Source organism: Neolamprologus multifasciatus, chromosome 19 (assembly GCF_963576455.1).
Source record: "Neolamprologus multifasciatus chromosome 19, fNeoMul1.2, whole genome shotgun sequence".
NCBI classification, from domain to species: domain Eukaryota; kingdom Metazoa; phylum Chordata; class Actinopteri; order Cichliformes; family Cichlidae; genus Neolamprologus; species Neolamprologus multifasciatus.
The window spans coordinates 24,199,456-24,222,535 of record NC_140457.1 but is presented as its reverse complement, the minus strand read 5'-3'; the positions used below and the strand labels follow the sequence as shown (position 1 = coordinate 24,222,535).

Genomic DNA, 23,080 nt, shown 5'->3' with positions numbered 1-23,080 from the left:
TATTGACGATCTCATCATTCTGTCACTACCCAGCTCAGGCCATCGCCGAGGTTTTTCACTCACACCGCTTTACCTCAACAGATCAGTCCAGCTACAGCCTGTCAATCTCCGGCTCCCTTCTTCTGTCACTTGTGAATAAAACCCAGAGATACCTGAGCCTCTTAACATACTCAACAAACATATACTTAGACAAAGGCGATGTGGTACAGCGTGGATTTGCTTTCATCAAGAAGTCAAATGAAATCATACTACTGCTCAAAAGATGAAACTGTTCAACCAGTGAAATATATACGAAATTAGAATGTTGTTTGTTTTATTTTAAATTTTATTTATTTTTTCTTTCTCCTGTTTGTGCCTACTCACATCTATATAAACCTCTGCATGCCTCTCCTAGGCTGCTCTTACATCTGTAGATGTGCTGTCAATTCATGAATATAAAGTCATGTTCTCACTGCCAGAATTGCTTTGTGGGAAAAAGCTGTGCTTTTCAGTCGACTGCTTGTTTTGTTATTGTTGCTTTTGGTTGTTTGTTGTTTTCCTTTTCTGTTGTTGTAAAAATATGTAAAACCTTTATTAAAAACTAAGTAATAAAAAAAGAGAAACTGTTCAACCAGAAAGGTGTGCAGGAAAATAAAATGTAGTTGGATTTGTTACTTTTGGATATTAAATAGGTTGTTTATGCAGTAAGCTGTAGCCTCAGTCAACCTACACATTTCAGTCAGAAGATAGCAGATAGCTTAAACCCACCATTGCTGCCCAGCATCTCCAAGGCACTGACACAAGTCTCGTCCTCCTCATCCTCTTCCTCATCACCGGGGACGTCGTCGTACACAACTGGCCCGCTCTCCACCACCACCCCGCTGGCAGGGGCTTCGACGGGCAGCGGCAGGGGGTTGGAGCTGCCGATCTGTACAAACAGGAAATATTGTTGCTTGTGAGCGGACATGCATCGTTGAGTATTTTTAATATTTTCCTCGGCAGGACACAAGTTTGCCCTCGGGAAATCTAAGCCAGATCTGATCTCGTATGCCCCACTTCCTTTAAAATGAAAAAATAACAAACAGCGTAGTATCTGTGATGGTGTGGAGCTGTAGGGCAGGTGGAGGGTACGCGCCGTGGTGAGAGGTTTCATTTGCCGCACTTCTCCACATATGACTAAATACAGCATCGGAGCGCGACCACAACCTTATCTTACAACAAGTTATTACCTCATTCTAGATTCTGCCATTTTATTTTATTTTTTTTAAATCTGCATAGTCTACACTGCACTCGGTATCATATGAAAGGACGAGAAATTAATCAGAGCCTCGGGGTAAAAACACCCTTCAAAGTTCATAAAAAAACAGAAGCCTGTGAAATTAAAAGAGAAGGGCTAAGGGTGAGCATGAGGGACAAAAATGTAATTAGAGTGCCCTTTCTTTTTTCCACTGCTTTTCACATTGTCTGGGTTGAGCTGTCACATGTTTTGTGCATAGATGTGACAAATTCCCCTCGAGGGCAACTGCAGGTGACTCTGAACCGGCGGAGTCTTTCCAGTCGCACGCTGGGAGACAAAAACAGAGTTGTTTTTGATCAGAAATCAACCCACCTGAAACTGCAGGAAATGTAGGCAGCGTGACGGCAGCAGCAGGAGAAAGTAAACAAGTGGTATAGGTGGAAAAAAAAGGACTCTGTGGAAGGAAAGGACTCTGAGGGGACCATTTTACAGGTGTGGAATCGATGATGAAACAAATGTCAGCAGCACAAATGTAGAGCTGTCTGCCTTTATGACCCATCAAGCAACCCCACTCAAAAAAAGGAAAACAAATCAAACCAGAGATTAAATATGTATAAACTGTAAACTGCACTCCCTGACAGCAGCAGTCTCCTCCAGCAGAACAAACACTACTCAAGGTTAACCCGAGTAACACGGGAAAAAAGCCACCAGATCCTCCTTCCAAGCATTCGTGGAATGCTCTAGAATAGGGGTGTCAAACCTAAGGCCTGTGGGCCAAAATTGTCCCTAAAAAGGTTCCAATATGGCCCACTGGATGACTTTGGACAATGTGAAAGTGGGCACATTTTGGACTTCTAAGTTTGTTGTCACGTAAAATGAATTTGACATTCCTGCTCAAGATCAAGTCCCCACCTCTCAATGCAAAGGAGCCATTCTGCTGCCAACATGCGCCGATGTCAGAGGTATGACAGGGAGCTGCACAGTGTTAGGCAGGTAATGGTTGATCAGTCCATTTATGGAGAATGGCTGTTATTGATTTTTGCTTTTTGTGCATGAGGCAAGAGTTAAAAAAGAACTTTTTAAGCTTCCTGTTGTAGCTGGATAAGCAGAACTGCAGTGTGTGGTGGCTTTTCAAGCTTCAACAAGCTGCACTTGCAAACAGATGAAACTCAAGCAAAACCAACCAAACTGAAAACAAAGCTGCAGCATTTAGGAAAATAAGAAAAGTTACGAGCAGAAAACACAACTGGATATTAAAACGTGCTGACCGCGGTCCAGCAGGGGAACCTCTGCTCCGTCCATCCAGGCCTAATAAGCCACCAACCACTGGAAGTTAAGTGATGACTTGGTCCAGATGTTTGGTATACAGCTTCATGTCGCTGATGTCAGTGTGTCAAAATGACCCTACGGTAGTAGAAACAAATTAAACTCCGGTACACATAGTACGCTCCGTGTCGATATATTCAACCCTGTAAGACAAAGAAAATTTCCCCTTGGAAAACACTGGAGTACCTCCAGTCTCATTCTGAGCAATCACATCTTCACTCCAATCTGAGTTTTATTTATTTTGCTTAGTGATGAAAAGTACAGATATCAAACAGACTATTGCACCAGGGAGGCCAGATGTGCATGTGTATTATCCTTTTGTCTGCTTTCCAGTCTGCCATAAGCTAGACAATAATACAACGTCAGACAAGTCTCGCTTTTTTGCTGCAAATGTCTTTGAAATAAAAAAAAATGTTGTTTAGAGCAGCGGTCCCCAACCTTTTTTGCGCCACGGACCGGTATATGCCCGACAATATTTTTATGGACCGGCCTTTAAGGTGTCGCGGATAAATACAACGAAATAAAACTAGTACCGGTACCGAAAAAAAGAAAATTTATTCATAACACACGTGAAAAGACCCAGGAAAACCGAGTAAACGCTAAAAACGATAACAAAATAACGCTGAAAACCGATAAAAACCCTGAAAACTATACATTTCACACCTGAGCCTCAACTCTCGCGGCCCGGTACCAAACGACTCACGGACCGGTACCGGTCCGAGGCCCGGGGGTTGGGGACCGCTGGTTTAGAGGGAACTCATGCAGTTGTATAACTGCAGCTACAAGGGAACCTACACATTATTGCCTTCCTTTGAGTCAGGGCTAATTATAAAGCTGGAGCAGAGGCAGGTGGAGGGTCCACAGTGTGACGGAGAGATATTTCTTTTCTCCTCAGCTGAAACCTGTAGGAGTTCCTGCTGGGCCTTTCATTCCTGCCTTCTTTCTCCCCTTTCAATTTTCATTTCCTCCTCCATCCTTCCTTCCTTTCCTCCCACCTTTCTTTCATTTCACATCTCGTCTGTTTTGCTTCATTTAAAATAATAATAATAATTCTACCCACATCCTTTCTCGCTTTGTCCATCTCTCCGATTGTTCCTTCATGCACTGCTTCTTCTTTTGGCTTAGACTTGTGTTTTTTCCATCCTCAGATTTGGATAAATACCAAATGATTGTACAATAAATTAAAAAAATAAATAAATCCAGTGCAAAAACATTCTGCTATCCCTTCCTTTCCCTTCTCTGCTTCTCTTTTGTTTCCTCTTATTCCTCACAGTGGAAACCAGCTGGCTTTAACCTCACCAGCTCATTAGCTGCCGCTGAACAGCAGTCATAATGTGGGGGAAATAAAAAAATAATTAAAATGAAAACACAACGATATAAAAACGGTGCTCCAGACTAATTAGGAGGTGAGAGCTGTTAAATGGGTCAGGATGAGAGGAGAGGAAGCTGTGGCGAGGGACAGACACGAAGTTTCTTTGTGTTGGTGTGAACTATTCAGCACTGCTGCTCATAATTACACAGAGATAATGTTCCACTACAAATATCATGTTGCATGTTCAAAGCAAGCTCTCCAGCGGTCGAATATTTACTATTTTAGCTTATTTAAGCTTCAGCCCTCTAACAAGGGAATTGGTTGTTAGGAGCGAGAAAGCAACCGGGGAATACGAGCGCTCAGAAGGTTTTATTGGTGTGAAGATGTAGACATCTGATAGCCTGGAGTTACTCATGCACAAGACAGCAGGGAAAAAAAGAGTTAAAGGGAACAAACCACAGTGTGGAATAAGAGTTTTGGATAATGACAGCCACTACATCTAAATCCCCGTTTCCAAAACAGTAGCGAAGCTTTCTAAAAAGTAACTAAAACTCAATTCCATGACTTGCAAATTCTGTAACTGAATTTAATCAAGTTGCAGACATTTAGTCAGAGCTATTTAATTCTTTTTAGAAAAATGGACACATTTCAAAGTTGGGGTGGGACCAAAAAGAAAGAAAGAGAAGGAAAAAGCTGTAATGCTGAGAACAGATGGAGAAAACATGGAACATCTTACGAATAATTACACCAATTAGTAACACGCTTGCATTTAAAAAGAGCATTTGAGACACGCTCAGTTGTTCTGAAGTAAAGAAGGGCAGGAGTTTACCGATCCTTGATGAACTGCATGTGCAGATTCTTCACATTATTATTGTACAATATATGTCTGTGAAGGTTCTCAGTCATCCAGGTCATCGTAGTCAAAGGAGCTTGCAAATGAGATGGACTCAGCTGTCCATCTTCATCTTAAGGATAAAGGTCACTCTTTCGAGGATGCCAACGTTCACATTTTGGACAGAGAGGACAGATGGTTTGAAAGAGGAGTGAAAGACGCCATCTATGTCCACCGTGAGCGACCATCTTTGAACAGAGGCGGTGGTTTACGACACCAACTCTCTGCCATCTATAATCCAGTTTTGAGATCCCTCCCCAGACGCCTTAACGCCCACTCACATCCTGGGCCATCTGACCTCAGGAATTCGCATGATAAGGTGGGGCCAGGTTTCACAATGAACTCACCTGAAACTCTGGCTGATTGGGACCCACACCCAGTTTCACACCTTGGCTCAGGCGATTAGAGGATCATCAGGGGGTCCTTTTGTCCCTCTGCGGGGGGACACTCCCACTAGGGTTATATCTGGGACTCTCCACCATTTGACCTTAGAACTGAAGAAGCTTCTCGGATAAGAGGTGAAACGTCTTCAAGTAACTTAAAGAAGTCCAGACGCTTTTCTTTGCAAGCTCCTTTGATTGTACAATGTAATCAATTTGTAGATTTCATCATTAACAGATTCCAAGATTCTAGAGAAATTCATGTATGCAAGGGACAAAACAAAAAAACATTCCTTGGTCCAGCCATGGACAATGGATAAAATCATGACTTTGTAGTGGAAATCACTTCATGTGTGGAGTGGACTGAGGTCTATAAAAATGTGAAACTTTTACCGATACTTAGTTCAAAAGTAAACTCGTATTAATGCTTGTTTTTGTGTAAAGGTGCATTAGTGCACATGGCATGGAGAATGTGTAACACTACACTGATCAGGCCTAACATTATGACCAGCTGCCTAATAATGTTGGTCCTGGTCTGCAGCCCCATATACAACAAACTGCAATCCACTCTGTATTCTGACGACTTCCTGTCACTACCAGCTTTAACGTTATTGGTAATTTGAGCTACAGTGGCTCATCAGCTGGATCAGATCACACAGCAAGATCCTACAAACAATCAGTCGCTCAACAATCAAAACTTTATAATTGTTTGTTAGACTGAGAGTATCCAGGTTAATGACATTTAATAGACCACTTAAATTTGTTTGCATTGTTAGCATCCATGTGTGAATTAGTATGGATGGGTAAAGGAAGGGTGAATGGACGGATACTTTTATAGTCCTATTTACTCTAACTGAGCACTTAAAGCTCTTTTAAGTCTCATTCACCCAATCAAATTGGGGTTCACTATCATGCCCAACGATACTTCAACATACAGACTGAAGTAACCATTGATCTTCTCATTGGTAGACAGCTCGCTCTGAGCCACAACCATGCCGATCAAGCAGAGGTTTTGCATATTTTCATCTTTCTGCATCAATTTTATGACAGTAAAGGTGTTTTCCTGGGGTGAAGGAGCAGGTCGCTGTGTTTCTGCAGGATGAGCTAAAATTGGTGCACATCATGGGCTTTATCGCTGTCCGGAAAGCTTCATTGAGAATACTTCAAATACATTCGGCCATCACTTGCCAAAATTATTGCTTGCATAAGCAGGCTATATCTGCAACACCAGCGAGGCTGTGCACAGCTCAAAGCCCTTCCTCCTGTGACCTCATCACCCCTTTGAGATTTCTAAGCTTCTTTGAAAATCCCCACATCTCTTAACTGCGCTGCCTCCTGCCTCCTCCAGCCTGATGCTCAGCCTAAACGTGAGTAGACAAATAGGGGAAAGGGCAGAGAAGAACAGCTGCGCCAGTTTCAAGTTCTCTGTAGTAAACTGATCATTTCCTCCCTCGACTGGCTTTAAAAAAAGGAAAAACTGTACAGACTAATTGCTGGGTCGCTGGAGAGGGTGATGGAAATTGGTTACTGAAATAGGCAACGAACAGAAACCGAACAGGTTGGCAAGTAGCGCTCAAAGAACATATCGCTTTTCAATCTGGCCCTGTTGCAGGAATCAAATGCCAACATTACATAACATGAGCTGCGAGCTAAGAGCAGCCGCAGCCAATGGCGACGGCCGTTTGCTTCCAGTTCCCAAGGGAAGGTGAGGGGGGGTTGCTAAGTAACAAGCCTTGTTGACCCAGCCCCTTGTGGCAATGTTTTCTTCCTAGCTGACAGAGCCTGAGCTCCCTGAGCTACTCTATTCAGGGCTGCCAGCAGCACATGATGGAGAGGGAGACAAAGGCTGCGAGGAGGAGAGGAGAGGGGGGAGACGAAGGGATTGGAAGGAATGTGGCGGAAAGAGAGGAAATATGAAAAGAAGAGCGACGGGAAAAAAGAGGACAGCAGCAGAGTGAGGCAATAACGGGAAGAGATGAGGAAAGAGAAAGCAGGCAGAGATTTGCAGGACTCGAGGGAATGATGGTTAATGTGAAATGAGGAAAGAAAAGTTGGGAGATTTTAAAAAGCAGATGATTCGCCGGCATGTTTTTCACCAAGTTTTAGCGGCAACTTACAGTTTCAGTGATATCGTTAATTCCCCTCAACTTAGTTGCTTCATTAACACCACAAGAGCCACAAATATGACAAATTCACTCAAAAGCTTTTTGGGTTGTTTTTTCCCCACATTAAATAACTTCACTTTATTTCTATAAAGTCTTCAAATATGGGACAGAAACCAGCATGCATTCTCTCAACAGCATGTGTGACTGTGTTTACTGCTGGTTTCTTAACAGAAATGTTTTATTTAACATCAATCTTAATAACATGTTTGTTAAATAATCTTAAAAGTTGGACAAAAATAATAATAGCGTTTCTTTTTTTCAGCCAAAAATATTGCAGAGCTTTTTATACAGTTTGGGAAATAAGTATTTGATCCCCTGCTGAATTTCTAAGTTTGCTCACTTCCAAACAAATGAACAGTTTCTAGCTTTGATTGTAGTTTTATGTTAATGGTTTAAAAAATACAGAACACACATTACATAAACGTTACAAAGTGATTTGTGTGACTTTGAGTGAAATACGTGAATACCAGGAAGAATTCTGGCTCCCACAGACTGGCAGTGTGCCCATGTGACACACTACCATGTGACGACTACCATCTATCAATTAATGATACCCCTGATCTCAGCTCGTTACATGTATAAAGCACACTTGTCCAAAGAAACAGTTATTCCATCCCAGTTCCATCCCAAAAGGACATCAGGGAAAAGATCGTAGGCCTGCACGATGCCTGAACGGCACGGAAATGGAAGAAATATAAAAATGACCATCAGCCCCCCTCGCTCTGGAGCTCCATGCATGATCTTGATGTGAGGATGATCATGAGAAAGGTGGTGGATCAGCACAGAACTACACGGTTGGAGCTTGTTAATGACCTGAAGGCAGTTGGGACCCCAGTCACTAAGAACACCACCTGTAACACACTCTAAGTGTACAGGATGACTGCACCGCATAGATTGGCCAAGGGGCGGGGCCACGTACCATAAAGTCTTGAAGAGCCACCTTCCCTCAGCCAGAACACTGAAGATGGGTCATGGACGGGTCTTCCAGCATGACGATGACCCAAAATATAATGCCAAGGCAACAAAGAAGTGGCTAAAGAAGCACATTAAGGTTATGGAGTGGCCTAGCATGTCTCCAGACTCGGTACTATAGATTATCTGTGGAGGGAGCTGAAACTTGGATGTGGCAAGCAGCAGCCAAAAAGCCTAAAGGACAGAGTTTCAGTAAAGAGGAGACGACCAAAATCTCTCCTGAGATGTTTGCAAACCTGGTGAACAACAACCAGAAAGCTCCTACCGCTGTGCTTGCAAACAAGGGTTTCTCCAACAAGTACCAACTCAGTTCCTATGAGCTCATTAACTCACTACTTAAATTCTGATGTGGGTCAGTCTTTGGTGTTAAATCCCAACAACACTGTGGATCTTCTAACCTGGGAAATTCCTCGGCAATTAACGATCATCAACAGTTCTGCTACGCACAGGCCACAGCAAGGAGTGAGGAGATGGAGCTGCCAGGAGCCGAGACGCGCTGCTCTAAAACCAGGTATTTTCTGATGGAGGAGCTCACATTTTATACTTCTGATTCCACTGACAGAATTTCTCATCCACATAATCCTGTAAATGGTCCGACTGTCAGTCAGCTGATCTCAACTATAAAAAAAAAAAAACCCTGACATTTTTACTTCCCAAACCCTGCACGTCAAGTCAAACTCCTGCTGCTTCTCTACAGAGTGGTTAAAAAAGAGAAACATGGAAAAAGCGGTGAAAAGAGAGAAATAAATTATATAAGAAATGAGAATGACAAGGGATTAAAAGACTGTTAGGGAAGTGTAAAATGAGATATGGAAAAAAGTAAGGAAGAAGAAGTCAAGAAAGCTACATTTAAGACTTTGAAACTAGTAACGCTACCCTCGACTGAAATGAAGTCCAATTTAAATCAAATTAAAAATCAAAGCAGAAGAGACTGCCCCATTTCTGAATGGAAAGCTATGAAGCTATAAATGGTCAGAATGAGGACATTTGGAAACTAACTGTTCAAAGCCAAGAATTCTAACTAGGTTTAGTAAAGGAGATAAGACACATTAGCGAAAGTAAACTCCTTCTGTGTGGACTGACTGGAAACTGGCCAACAAAAGCCTACTGTATCACTGCAGTGTGATAAAAAAATACCCCTGAAGCTGCTGTTTAAGACATTTTTATGTTCAAGTTTAAGGCTATATTTATTTTAAGAGTCTGTCAAAAAAAATTTTTTAGAAGCAGTCAATGCCCGGGAGAAAGAAAGAGTGAAGTAATATAGCAAGGCTAAACAAAGACGCCTCTCGGTTCACCTCTCACACGGCCCGAGAGGAGATTTATTTATTGCTGCCTGCTCTGCAGAAATCAGCAATCAGCTTTTATTGGCTGAGCAGGAGAGCTTGACACAGACTTACAATATGTCTGCTACAGTCAAAGGTTCATGGTAGTTTGGTTATTGTCAAACAAACATAAAAAGACCAAAATTAACAATAAATGTATCCAACCACCAACAACTGCGTGGCTATGTGAAGCCTAATTTATATCATTCCTCCGAGTAATTCAGGCTCTCTGCAGATTTACATCGTATTCGGTGTCACAGTGCATCTGCATCGTAATATACACTGCTCAAACAAAAGCCAAAAAGAACAAGAACCAGATATCTATACTGATATGAACTGGGTAATGTGTTAGGAACACAAGGACGCCATGTCGTTTGATGGAAATGAAAATGATAAACCCACAGAGGACTGATTTCAAAATAAACTAGTCAAGCTAGTCCATTTTGACGAAATAGTACTCGATATTCTGCTTGGCTCCCACATGCTTGTATGCATGGCTGACAACATCAGGGCATCCTCTTAATGACATGATGAGTCCAGAGCATCACTGAGCTCCTGGACACTCTGAGGGGTAACCTGGCAGCATCGGATGGAGCAAAATATAATGTCTATTGGGTTAAGTTGAGTTTCTATTGGTCAGGTGACTACCTAATGGCAGTCAGGATTCTGTTGCCTAGTTTATAGAGGTCTATGTGCCCCCCTAGGATATGCCTGTCACCAAAGCCATCACCAAGAGGGCGACCGAGTTGGGAGTTCGCCTTGTAATCAGTTCGAACCCCGGCTCGGACAGTCTCAGTCGTTGTGTCCTTGGGCAAGACACTTCACCTACCTTCGCCTACTGGTGTTGGCCAGAAGGGCCGATGGCGCGACATGGCAGCCTCGCTTCTGTCAGTCTGCCCCAGGGCAGCTTTGGCAACAACTGTAGCTGGCCTCCACCAGCGTGTGAATGTGTGTGTGAATGGGTGGATGACTGGGTGTGTAAAGCGCTTTGGGGTCCCTAGGCGGGACTAGTAAAAGCGCTATACAAATACAGGCCATTTACCATTTACCAAAACGGTCATGCTGAACAATGTTACAGACAACATAACTGTCTCTATGGCTTCTTCAGACCCCTTCACATGTCTGTCACATGTTTAGGGTGAACTTGCTGTCACCTGTTAAAAAAGAACAGATGGTAGACCTGCCAGTTCTGGTATTCTATGGCAAATGCTAATCAGGCACCGCGGTGCTGAGCAGTGAGCACAGGGCCAACTAGAGCAGGGTCTCCAGCTCCAGTCCTTGAGCGCTACGGTCCTACAGTTTTTAGATGCACCCCCACTCCAACACAGCTGAATCAAATGAAAAGCAGCTCTTGAGGACTGGAGTTGGAGACCCCTGCACTAGAGTTTGTACCACCTTTATGAAGTCTGTTCCCGATTGTTTGGTCAGACTCACACCAGTGACCTGCTAGAGGTCATTTTGTAGCTCCCAGTGCTGATGCAAGCTGCTGATGGGTTAAAGGCCTTCTATGGCCCCGTCCAGCTGTCCTAGAGTAACTGCCTGTCTCCTGGAATCTAAGCCATGCTCTTCAGACTGTGCTGGGAGACAGAGTAAAACTTCTGAAAATGTCACTTATTAATGTGCCATCATGGAGAAGTTGGACTACCTGTGGAACCTCTGTAGGTCCAGGTATTGTCTAATGTTACCAGCAGTGACACTGACTCGAGCCAAATGCAAAACAAGTGAAAACAGTCGGAAAAGATCAGGAAGGAAAAATGTCAGTGGCCTCCACCTTTAAAACCATTCCTGTTTTGGGTTTGTCTCTTCGTTGCTCCTCTAGTGCACCTGTTGTTAATGTCATTAAAACTAAAGCAGTTAAAACCAATCAACAACCCCCTCTGCTACTTGACTGACCAGATTTTTTCACCCTCACAAGCTATGGCGATCACCTTGAATACACAAATAAGGACCAGACCTTCTGCTTCACTGAGGTTAGTGACACATTTATAAATAATCACTTATCATTATATGTAATAGGAAATTCAATTGAGAAACCAATTATGACAAACCTTGTGAAAGAAGCAGGATAAATCCAGGTACTTTCTCATTCCACATCAGAAATTCAATTTGTTATAAAGCTTTCCTGCTCACTGATTTGCAGCATCACCCACAGTGCTGTACAACTCAGAGATATTCATTTGGCAGCAGTGGTTGTCGCCCCCCACCCTCCGAAAAAATGTTAAAAATTGCTCAATGTTAAGTTGCAAGCCTTATTATTGCCTAACCCGCTTCCCTGGTGGTTCACATAGACTTCACAGAAAAAGCATTTTTTTATGAAGTAAAGCAAGCAACAGCAGTGATGACAAGACTGGACCATCAATCTGGTTACTTCATCCACTTTCACTGTAAGGAATATCAAGGCTGCTCTTCCCCTGTGTGTTAAAGTAAACGTGAGAAGTTAACCGACTGAGTCTTGTGCATTTTAGGAGCAGCGGGGCAGCGAGGGTTGTAGTGCACAAGAGTGTCGGAGAGGAAGAGCAGATGCAGTGAAGACGAATGGAAGCTTACCTGCTCCGTAGCCAGCTTTTTGTTGGGCTGTCCGCTGATGAATGGCTGTAGCCTGCAACACAGACAGCAACATCATCACACTTAGCCTTCTTTATTTTCTTTAGCTCATTTGTTTTATTACTGTTTAACATAAGTCCTACTAATCATAGTAAGGCAGAGTAGCTAGCTTGCATTTGACACATTGCTAACATCAAACTCAAACATGAAACATTTTCTATGTTCTATGTATTCTAGGTTCTTTTGTGAATAAAATCGGCTTAATGATATTTGCGGTTTCACAGCATCCCAGCTTCTTTTGGAACTGGGTTGTAAACTTTCTACTTAAGTGGAATCATAGACTATCTTCTTGGTGTTGTAACTAGATTATTTGATGTTATATGGCACCCCATAAACAGCAGCTTCCACAACAACCAAACCAACCAACACATCTGGACTTCGTTCACACAGTCTGTGTGTGCAACCAGCAATATTCATCAGTACTGGACAAACACTGTCCCTGTAGGGTCTTTACCTTACAATATAACAGCCTTAAGGTGACTGTTGTTGCGATTTAGTGCTTTATAAATAAAACTGAATTGAACTGAACAGCACAACAGCCCTACAGTGAAGCAAACATATTGCCTACTAAGGTTACAGACTAATGGCTCCCCTTTGTTTTAACAGTGCTGAACAGCAAACACTGAAATGACATAAAATACTTGAAATTAACCTTGATTTTTAACAGCGGCTTGTCTTTATGACCTTGAAGTTGCGCGACTGTAGAAAATGAGTTCCATTACTCAAACTGAAGCACAATCTGAAATGCCAGTGAGTCTACAAGAGGATTAAATGTGCGGATTTTATGAACCCCTAAAAGCCTGAAAGTAAGATATTCATTATTTTTCCAGACATTAGAAGATAATAAAATCTTCTATTCTGAGGCCAGTTCAGATTACATTTCACTGTTAACCTCAGCAGCGAGGACACCGCCTGCCTGTTTCTGCTCGGCTTCCTTTCTTTCTTCCACCGCATTCGTGTCCTCTCTCTTTGTCCCTGATTGGCTAACAGATTCACATACCCGTTTCTCTTCAGTAAGCTGATGTTAGCAAGGTGTTACCTAAACATACCCAGCATAGTAACATTTTCCCACAAGTACAAGCTAGTGGTGAAGGGATTCGGTGTTGTTGTTGTTGACATTTTTCAGTTTAGGCCAACGTGCTGGAGAGCATGTAAAAGCACACTGCTAGCATGACTAATAATAAAGGAGGACCTCCTTTGTGCTCCACTAAATAATCAGGACTTTTACAGTCAATTTAAGCAGAACAGGAACAAGGGAAATCGAGCTATCACAGCAGCCTTCTGGGGACGAAATAATGGCTGATATAATCATTAATAAAAATTGTAATGACAATAGTTCCTGCTGATACCAGTTCCTGCTCATTGTTGCCATTTGGACAGATGGGACGGCAGAACATTGCTGTATGTCGGATGGCTCTTTGCAACCACTCTTACACAAAAAAGCATATTTTATTTGTACTTGACGCTGATGCAGCATTTAACTCTTGACACAACACAGGTAGAGCATTGTATTAGCTTAGTGCAGCTGGTCTCTGTTGGCTTCAGGCGACTAGCTCACATTTCTAGGCAACTGCGATAAAAAAAAAGGGGGAAAAAAGGAGAAAAAAATGGTGTGAATGAGAAATGAGCCCAAACTGTGAGTGACAGGCAGAGCGACTGTCTGTCTGTGTGAGTGCAATCTCTTCCTAGACAGTCGCGGAGATAATCAGCAATGAACGCACCACTGGCAGTAATTCCTAAGCAGCCGTCCCACCACCCCACTGGCTGGAATTAGCATTGTTCCCGAGGCTCCCCACCCCCATTTTCTGCCCACCCGGCCTGGCGCTGAGCTCTCCCTAGAGGCTTACAGTAAAGTGCTCAAATCTCACTGATAAGACGCAGAGCGCGAGTGAGCTTTTAATTAATCTGCTTTAACCGGGGGGAAAGGGGAGGAGGGGTAAAAGTGAATGTGGCATCTTCACCCCCCAACATCATCAGCCCCCCCCGCCTCCTCCTTTCTCAAAGCTCATTATAAATCCCAGCCAGGCCGGCGAAATGCTCCCCGCTGAGAGAACTATTTAGGGCCCCGTATATGTGCTAGACAAGACTGGCTCCCATGAGCCCTGACCTGGACACTGTGGAAAGAGGGAGGGACGGTGGAACCGTGAGAGGAAGTGATGTCGTTAGGCAACAGGCAGTGGAAGGGGGCAAAAGGGTGAGAAGAAGAAGAAGGGGAAGGTAAAGAGATAGAGGGCAAAACACAGCATGGGAGCGAATGAGGAAAAAGATTGGGTGAGGGCATGGGGAGGCATGGAGGGGGAACGTGGGGGAAGCCTGAAGAGAAGGAAGGTGCTTGGATTAAGAGAACAAAGGAAAACAATATTAAAGAATAAGATCAGCTAATAGCAGAAAGAGAAAAGCAGAAAGGAAGAAAAGAGCGCACAGAAATATCAGAATGGGAAGAAGAAAAAACTGAGACTCAGGAGTGTTGACTGATTATTCCAAGGTTGTTCCTCACAGAACTAAGGCAGTAGTTCCTCCAGATAAACAGTCTTAATTAGCTAACCTTTGTTGTGTTGTGCTGCTAAGTGAAACCAAACACAAATTAGCTGAATCAGCTGCAACAGTTCTACATAATGGAGTTTAATTCTACGTAGACGCCAGTCGTGGTGCATTCGTAGCTGGTGTGCCAGCTGTTTGAAGACGAGTGTGTCCTTCTTTTCAGCAAGTTTCTCAGTCGCTCATAATCACATTTGGAAGATATGCCGTGCATACTGAGAGGAAAAAGGAAAAGGAGTGAACGGTGTGAAAATTTTACCTTTGGTAATAAATTTGTAAAATAAGACAATGCCAAATGTTTCCCTGATTTAAAGCCATTGTTAGTGAAGTCAGGGTGTTAACGGGGTAACACCCTGAGGATGTTTGTCAGTGTTTTGACATTTTACACATGGAATACCTTTTCATGAGCTTGATATTTTTGTAAATAGGAAAAAAAAATCTAATTTTAAATTGGTGCTCTGGCTGACATCAAACCACTTCCTGTAATTGCAACAGTTAGAGCGACTGATAGCGAGTGGGGTCAAAGGTTAGAGTCACAAGGCTATGAGAACACCAATGCTCCTCGAATGAACAGATAAAGACAATTTAACTGAGGTCAATGAAGGTTAAAAGAGTCGAGTAAGTGCTGTGGAAACAGCAGTTTTAACCTCTCCAGTGCTGATACCGCTCTCAGCTCTTCCACCACTTTGACTGAGACTAAAATATCTTGTCAGTGGTTGATAGACCACCATGAAATTTATAAAGAAAACCATGTTGGCCCAAGAGGCTGTCAACTTGAAACATCTCCACAGCGTTAAGACTGATTGTTACGACATGTGCTGTCAAAAAACCCTAAAGACAACACAAAGACCAAAAGCAAGATTCCCCATCAGCTGGACTTAGACTTAGTGTTTGATAATCGCCAAATGATAGAACATCCAAATATTAAACTATGATCCCAGGAAAAAAAACAGATGTGACACTGCATCTCTGATGTAGTTATGCATACAACTAATTTAAAATTAACACTCCAAAAACCAAAGGCTTTGATTCTGGAGCTATCCTTATGGAGTTGTAAAAATAAGTCAGTATGATAATAACTTGTGTGTTATGAGGAGTAAATATTATGTTATCAGAAATAAAAGTATGTATATTGTTCTTAATGTTTATATCAATGAAGAATCTGGATAAATATTAACTGATAAGTTATGGAGAAGGAGTGGACTAAGTACAGTCTCAGAACACGGTTAGTGAAATTGGAGTGTAGTTTTCTTTATTTTTTATAGCAGTTTTATCATTTTTCCCTAAATGACTTTGCATGCTACCTGCATAAGCAAAATAAATTTGTCCAGGTCACTTTTTTGAGTTATGACGTTATTTATTTCAGCATTATGGGCTCATCTAATTCTTAAAATAGCTTATTTTAATGATCCTGTGTTTGTCTTTTTAGGATATAATAAAATATCCTGATATTTTATTGGAAATGATACCTCTGCCTGTATGTCTTTGGGTACATTTAAAAAGTAGTACTGTGCAATACTGCAAATTCTACTATTGATTTGTGCGACTGATAACAATACTTGCTAATGTAGGGGAGAGCAGTGTGTCATGACTTTGCAAATTCTGAACACATTTTAATAAAATACATTTATAATAGTTTATAATCAGTGTTGGGCAAGTTACTTTGAAAAAGTAATTAGTACGTGGCCTATCAACACAATTTAAAAACTGGTATCTATCACCTTGTTGCTTTGTCTTTAAGTGGTCATGTGATTCGCTTACCACGACTACTTTACTCTTCCTCAGTCAAACAGCAGCACTCATGCGATTGTTTTGCCCCCTTAGCTCCAGGTGTTGAGCTAGACAGTGATCATGATTACCGTCCGCGGGAGCGCGCCGCTGCTTAAAGCTGTAGCGTCCAGATTACTTACAGCTACTTCCGTGCAACTGATATAAGATGACGCACACAGCTTCAACCTATATACTATTTATTGAAAAATAGTAACGGACAGCATTTTCTTGTTAGTAACTTGGGGTTGTGGCTCAGGCGGTAGAGCAGATCAGCTACTGATTGGTTCGATTCCTGGCTCCTCCAGTCTGCATGCCAAATATCCTTGGGCAAGATATTAACCCCAAATTGCTCTCCGATGCGTTCATCGGAGTGTGAATGTGTGTGGATGTTTATTAGTTGCACTTGTGTTTAGAAGTGCTTGTATGAGTGTGTGTGAATGGGTGAATGAGGCATGTTGTACTGTGCTGTGAGTACTCCGGGAGAGTAGATAAGTAAGAATCATTTACCATTAACTGTAACAGCGTTGTAACGATAGGAATAGTTTATAGTTAGATTACTCATTACTGAAAAAAGTAACGTCGTTATTCCCATTACTGTTCATCACCTTTCAGCTTTTCATTTATTTTGAAACTTTTTTTTTAAGACCTGGAACATAAACGTGTCCGAGGGGCAACTTCTGTTGCTTAAATGTGAAATAAAGCTATAAATAAAATAGACGTGACAGTCAACACAAAGGGTTCAGACATTTTTCAGAATGCGTGTCACATATCCTTTTTATTTTAAGAAAACTAACTTTTAACACAATTCAGGGTTAAAAGTTACAACCAGTTATCAATATTCAGATTGATCCACGGATCTGGATCAAAAAGTAATCTATGTGGAGTGATGTGCTGGAGTGCATGTCAATGACCATGACATACACTTCATCTGACACTTTAAGCACTTGCTATTCTAACTATGCAGATAACTTCTATAACTTCTGTTGCATGTCATCATTTTTGGATTAGTAAGTTTGATGTAGTGACTGATTTTTTGTTGTTGTTGTCACAAACACTGATTATTCATGAACAGCTTTTAGTCAAAGTTTTGTCGTGCATGGGACAAAATCGGACAAACTGGTCCTTTAAAAACCTTCAAATTGGCAACCGCACATGAGCTAAATAAAACTGTGCGCCTGAATTGAATCTGATTCTTCCTCTTGTACACTATTACAAATGTTTTCATTTCAAATTCATACAGAGAGTCTCAGGAGTGCCTTACACTGAGTCAGATTTCCTAATGAAACCCGTTGCTGCGAGTGTGTATAAAGTCAAAATACACACTCGCTCCTTCATTACCACATTCGCTTCCCCCATGATTTCATTTCCTACAGCGGAGCCATTTTCATTTTGCAATAACTCTGCTCGTCATTAGATCTTCTAATCATTCTGCAGTATGTCGTCTCTCTTCTCGTTTCCATTGTGCGCCGGCGTTCGCGGGACATTTGTTGTTGTTTTGCTCGTTAGCATCGAGGAGAGATGTTTCTACGAGCCTCTGCTTTTTAAATCGAGATGATTGCACCTGTTTGTTTTTTTGCGTTCGGATCAACTTCCATTTCTCCGCAAATGAACTGAGGCAAAACCAATATAAGGGAATAATTTCACTATTCGTACAATAATCCAATCAATAAGATAAGAAAGAGGAAGGATGGAGGCGAGGAGGGGAGATAATCTGCAAACTGGGGGTTGAATAAAATTAGTTCTGCGATGAGCGCGGATGTAAATAAAAGATGATAATAATCTGAGCTTCCAACTCGATTTTCCAGCTGGGGACTAGATCCTTGGAGACGCACACACACGCACACACACGCACACACACGCCCTCCTTCAGTTCTTCAGCACAATTAAATCAGGCATAATCACCCACACATATACACACACACAAGAAACTGCAGTACCCACTCATACTTTCCCAGACACACAAATACAGACGCACAATACAGCCTCACACACACTCCCCCACAAAGAGTGTGTGCCTGTGATTCGTGTCCATTCAGGCTGCAGTGCATTGTGGGCCGGTGTGCAGCTTGGCAAGAGGAGACACAGACTCAGCCAAAAGAACTGATTGTGTTTTCTTCTCCTCTGGCCAGTCCATCCAGCAGTAACCCCATTCAACACGCACACACACACGCACACACACACAGTACCTGGTACTGCATTCAAAAGGGTGAAGGGTTATATAGATGGCTGTTTATATGCAAAGACACGAAGGAAGAAGCACAATACAATCCTGAAAATCTGCACACCGTCAAACACACAATGAGCCACTGTAACACACAACTGCAGAATCTGTACTTCTGTACAAACAGCAGTGTGAAGTAACTCAGATATTTTCCATCAAATGTAACAAAATTGTATTTTTCCTGGAGGGCGTACGAACACCAGTACCGGGTAACTGGTCTGATCTACCCTAAACTTAGGTTTAATACAGCACGTGTTTCTCTGTCTGCAAACACACTTAAGGGTCATTTACTTTGCTACAACTTATGGATGTAACATGGTTAAACCGGACAATATAATCCACAGGAAGATACCACAGAACTATATGTTCAGAGGTCCAGTCGATACTTTCTAACTCTTCTAACGCTACTAGAAGTCCTGAGGGACCTTCCAGATCCCTCAGGTCATCTGGATCTGGTCTTTTATCAGTTCCCAGAGTCAGAACCAGACACGGAGAAGCCGCATTCAGCTTTTATGCTCCTTATATCTGGAACAAACTCCTAGAAAGCCTCCGATCAGCTGAAACACTCAGTTTATTTAAATCCAGGTTGAAGACTCACCTATTCTCAGCTGCATTTGAATAAAGCACCAAATCCACACTTAAGCTTAAATTTCAAAACTTACATTTTAACTACTGATTTTATCTACTGTTCTGATTTTATCTGTTTTGATTTTATATACTGTTTTGTTTGTTTGTTTGTTAATTAGTTAGTTTGCTTGTTTTAATCAATTTTAAATCATGCTTTTTATTTGTTTTTGTTTCTAATGTCTCTGTAAAGCACTTTGAATCACCTTGTTGTTGAATTGTGCTATACAAATAAACTTGCCTTGCCTTGCCTTACTAACTCTTTCACCTATAAAACAGACATTTGACAACCTCTGCTGTGCCACTGATGATGAGATTTGACACCTCAATATATCAACAAAGATTTGGTTTGACAAATAGAATAATTTTATGCGGGTTTTTCCAAGGGTAGCTGCTTAGGCAAAGACCACCCTCGCTAACATCTGATGCACACCCAGTCATTCTGTCCCAATAGCAGGCCTGAAACATGAGAGAAACCGCTGAGTTCAGAAAAGAGTTTTGAGGGTTACTCTATGCTTCAATCAGACATTCAGCTGAACTCAATAACGAGGAGTTCTGTAAAAGATGATCTCGCCCAAAATGAGATCTGATCTCATCTTCAAGGAATCGGTCCAGGATTACAGAGGACAGTGAGGTAACCTTAGCTCTGTCCAAATATCAACCAGATCTGTAGCTCGTGAACATTACAAGCTCTAATTGAACAACGAACCATCTTGTGTGCTATCCTTCGTTCCTGCTGGTGGTTCCTTCAATCGCTCGCCTCACAGTTGGGATTAGTTTAACTTGGGCCGAATAACAGTTGATACTGCAGGTGATAAGATACCATGTTCTGATCCTTAAATCTACAGACAAACGGTAATAAATTCTCCAAGTTTTCAAGAACACGCTTCCAAACTACCTCAAAATTCTCAGCCAACCACTGCTGATGAAAGGCAAAGTGGGCTCATTCCACAGTAATGAGATTTTTCTTAATAACTTCATGAAGTTAATCATATATAGGACCTAGTAATGACATTACTTTCTTCATTTCACTTTTACAATCTAACATGCTGCTGCAGGAATGTCTATGTTAGATGAAACAAAGTAAAAATCTGATTGCATTTGTAAAAACATCATCAGTAACTTGGTCTATGAAACTGAAAATGCTGACTTTTCAGGCTTGGTAGGGTTCAAACTCCCAAAAACACTGGACCTTTCCCTTTTTATTTCCCAACATTGCTCGTCTTTAACAAATGGTTGCATATCATTTCATAATTAACTTGGGAAATTAAGTTGTGCGACTGCTTTCACAACTTTGAGCCTTCTGCAAGTGAGACTTTTGATACAAGTTTACTTTGGCTGGCTAAAGTGTCTGGAAGACAAGACTATAAATGATGCAAGCAAAAAACACAAACAGGCACATGAGGTCCGTACTGAAGCCTGTCATGTCAAATAACAAGCAAGGTTCAGAAGGAGCTCAATGCTTAACAGCAAGAAACAGATGAAGAACATCGTCACAGACTTTTTAGTTTGTATTGTGCATTGCAACAATGCTGCTTGGATGTTCCTGGTGAAATTAGCGCCTTCATTTTTGGGGGATTTCCATCAGTTTCTTAATGCACTTGTGAAAGCTGGTACACACACACAGAAACATGCACACACAGGGCCGCATTTAATAACCCACTAACCCATCCGTGGCCATTTGATGAGAGCTGTGACATTTCTCCAGATGGATGGGATTTCTGGGTCAGTTAGCGCCCAGCTGCGTACTGTGGCGCTGGGCTCTTCCTTTGCAGATATTCTGGGGGAGCATGACCAGTCTTGTGAACAGAGATTAGAGATTCAGCGAGACGGGTGGCTGTTAACGGCTGTGGGCTAAACGCACACACACATATTAATGAGAGTTGTGTGACAAGAAAGCCATGCAGACCAGCTTTTGGTGGATGAACAAGGAAGGAGTGCGAGTAATTTTGAGTTGGCCTTTTAATGAGAATGTATTTTGATTTTCAGGCTCATGATAAATAAGTTTAAGTTTGATATTTTAGTTTGGTTTTCTTTTAAAATTATTTGCACCACAAATGTTTAATTCACACATAAAAATTAATTACATTTTTTTTTAAAATTTCAACAGAAATGTAGAAAAACGTGGAAAAGTTGTATGTAGTTTTTTAATTTCCTTATTAAAAATGGTAAATGGCCTGTATTTATATAGCGCTTTACTCGTCCCTAAGGACCCCAAAGCGCTTTACATATCCAGTCATCCACCCATTCACACACTGGTGATGGCAGCTACATTGTAGCCACAGCCACCCTGGGGTGGACTGACAGAGGCGAGGCTGCCGGACACTGGTGCCACTGGGCCCTCTGACCACCACCAGTAGGCAACGGTGGAAGTGTCTTGCCCAAGAACACAACGACCGAGACTGTCCAAGCCGGGGCTCGAACCGGCAACCTTCCGATTACAAGGCGAACTCCCAACTCCGGATAAAGGATTAAGAAAACCTCCTATATTATACCAACCTGACCACGTAAACAATAGAGGTTAGACCTCAGCCAGAAACAGAAACATCTGCTCTTTTTATTGAAGTGCTCTTGAGCAATAGTTCTCCAGGCTTTTACACTCATTTCAGTCAGTACTTAAACCTGAGCATTTTCAGAGAAATGTTTTTCGTTTGTAAGGCCACTTAGCACTGACCTATGAAGGATTCGAGCATAAATCAAAAGAAGATGGGCCTCCAGTGCTGAGAAGTGAAATTTGGGTATTTTATTAGCACAAATCACATCATCACAGTAAATGGATCCAGCTTGCTAACAAATTTTGACAGCTTCATCAAGTTGTTTCTTAGCAAAACAAACAGCAGACAATGAACTTCACCAATCATACAAAAAAGCTGCATACGAATGCAGTTCATCGATTAGACTTTAGACTAAAACTACGAGTTCGAATATTAAAATATTACTACTTTTGCTAACAAAATGAACTTGGAGTGTACCGTGAGGTGTCACGGTGTGTTATGAAGCAGGGACACTGAGTGTGTGCTTCTTCAAAGGCTGCTGGTGTGACCAGAGGGAGGATCACAGTCTTCCACGCCACTAATCACACAAATGGGGAGGATCACAAGCTATTAACCCCCATCAACACAAACAGATCAGTCATAAGTCTGAAAGATCAAAGAGTTAACAGCAGCAACACACTCAAAGCCAGACCTTGTGGCGACAAAGTCACGCTCGTTTTCTAAAATAAACTCTAGATGATTTTTATCCCGTGCACACTTTGGTGCTTAAATTACATGATTTGACATGATGCTTAAATTACATTTCTCTCCTCACAGTCATTTCTCACGTGACTGCCGACTCTCTGTGCAGCTCGAGCAGTGAAAATGCCCTTTCACCTCCAACAGAAGAGTTCTCACTCAGATCTAAAAGATTACAGTGCAAATAAAATAAAGTCAAACCTCCACTCAGAAAAACCTCTGCATAGAAAATAGATTATACCCAACTCTGCTGCACAACGTGTCATTACGTCAGCTCGGAAGTCAACTACGGTCTGTTAGAAGAAAGAAAGTATAGTGAAAGAAAACAAACAAGTGAAAGGTAGCCGAACTAATTGCAGGCTTTGATGCATCCAACTTCACAGGACGTAATTAGGGAAAAGTTGTCTAAACACTTTTCTGTTCTCTTTGAACTACAGCACAGCGCAACTCTTTATACCACAGAAATAATGCAATGGATGTCTTTGAAAGTAAACTAAACAAACAG

At 41.9% G+C, this 23,080-nt stretch overlaps 1 protein-coding gene across 2 annotated transcripts in view; it reads right to left on the bottom strand.

Moving 5' to 3' along the window:
- LOC146496687 (transcription factor IIIB 90 kDa subunit-like) overlaps positions 1-23,080 on the bottom strand; it is a 147,570-nt gene that overhangs the window by 7,930 nt on the left and 116,560 nt on the right. For both annotated transcript variants that reach the window (XM_085144319.1, XM_085144320.1), the window contains 2 exons: positions 12,133-12,184; positions 748-907 (listed from right to left, as the gene is read on the bottom strand). In XM_085144319.1, coding sequence (XP_085000445.1) covers positions 748-907; positions 12,133-12,184 — 212 coding nt within the window. The remainder of the gene's footprint in view (positions 1-747; positions 908-12,132; positions 12,185-23,080) is intronic.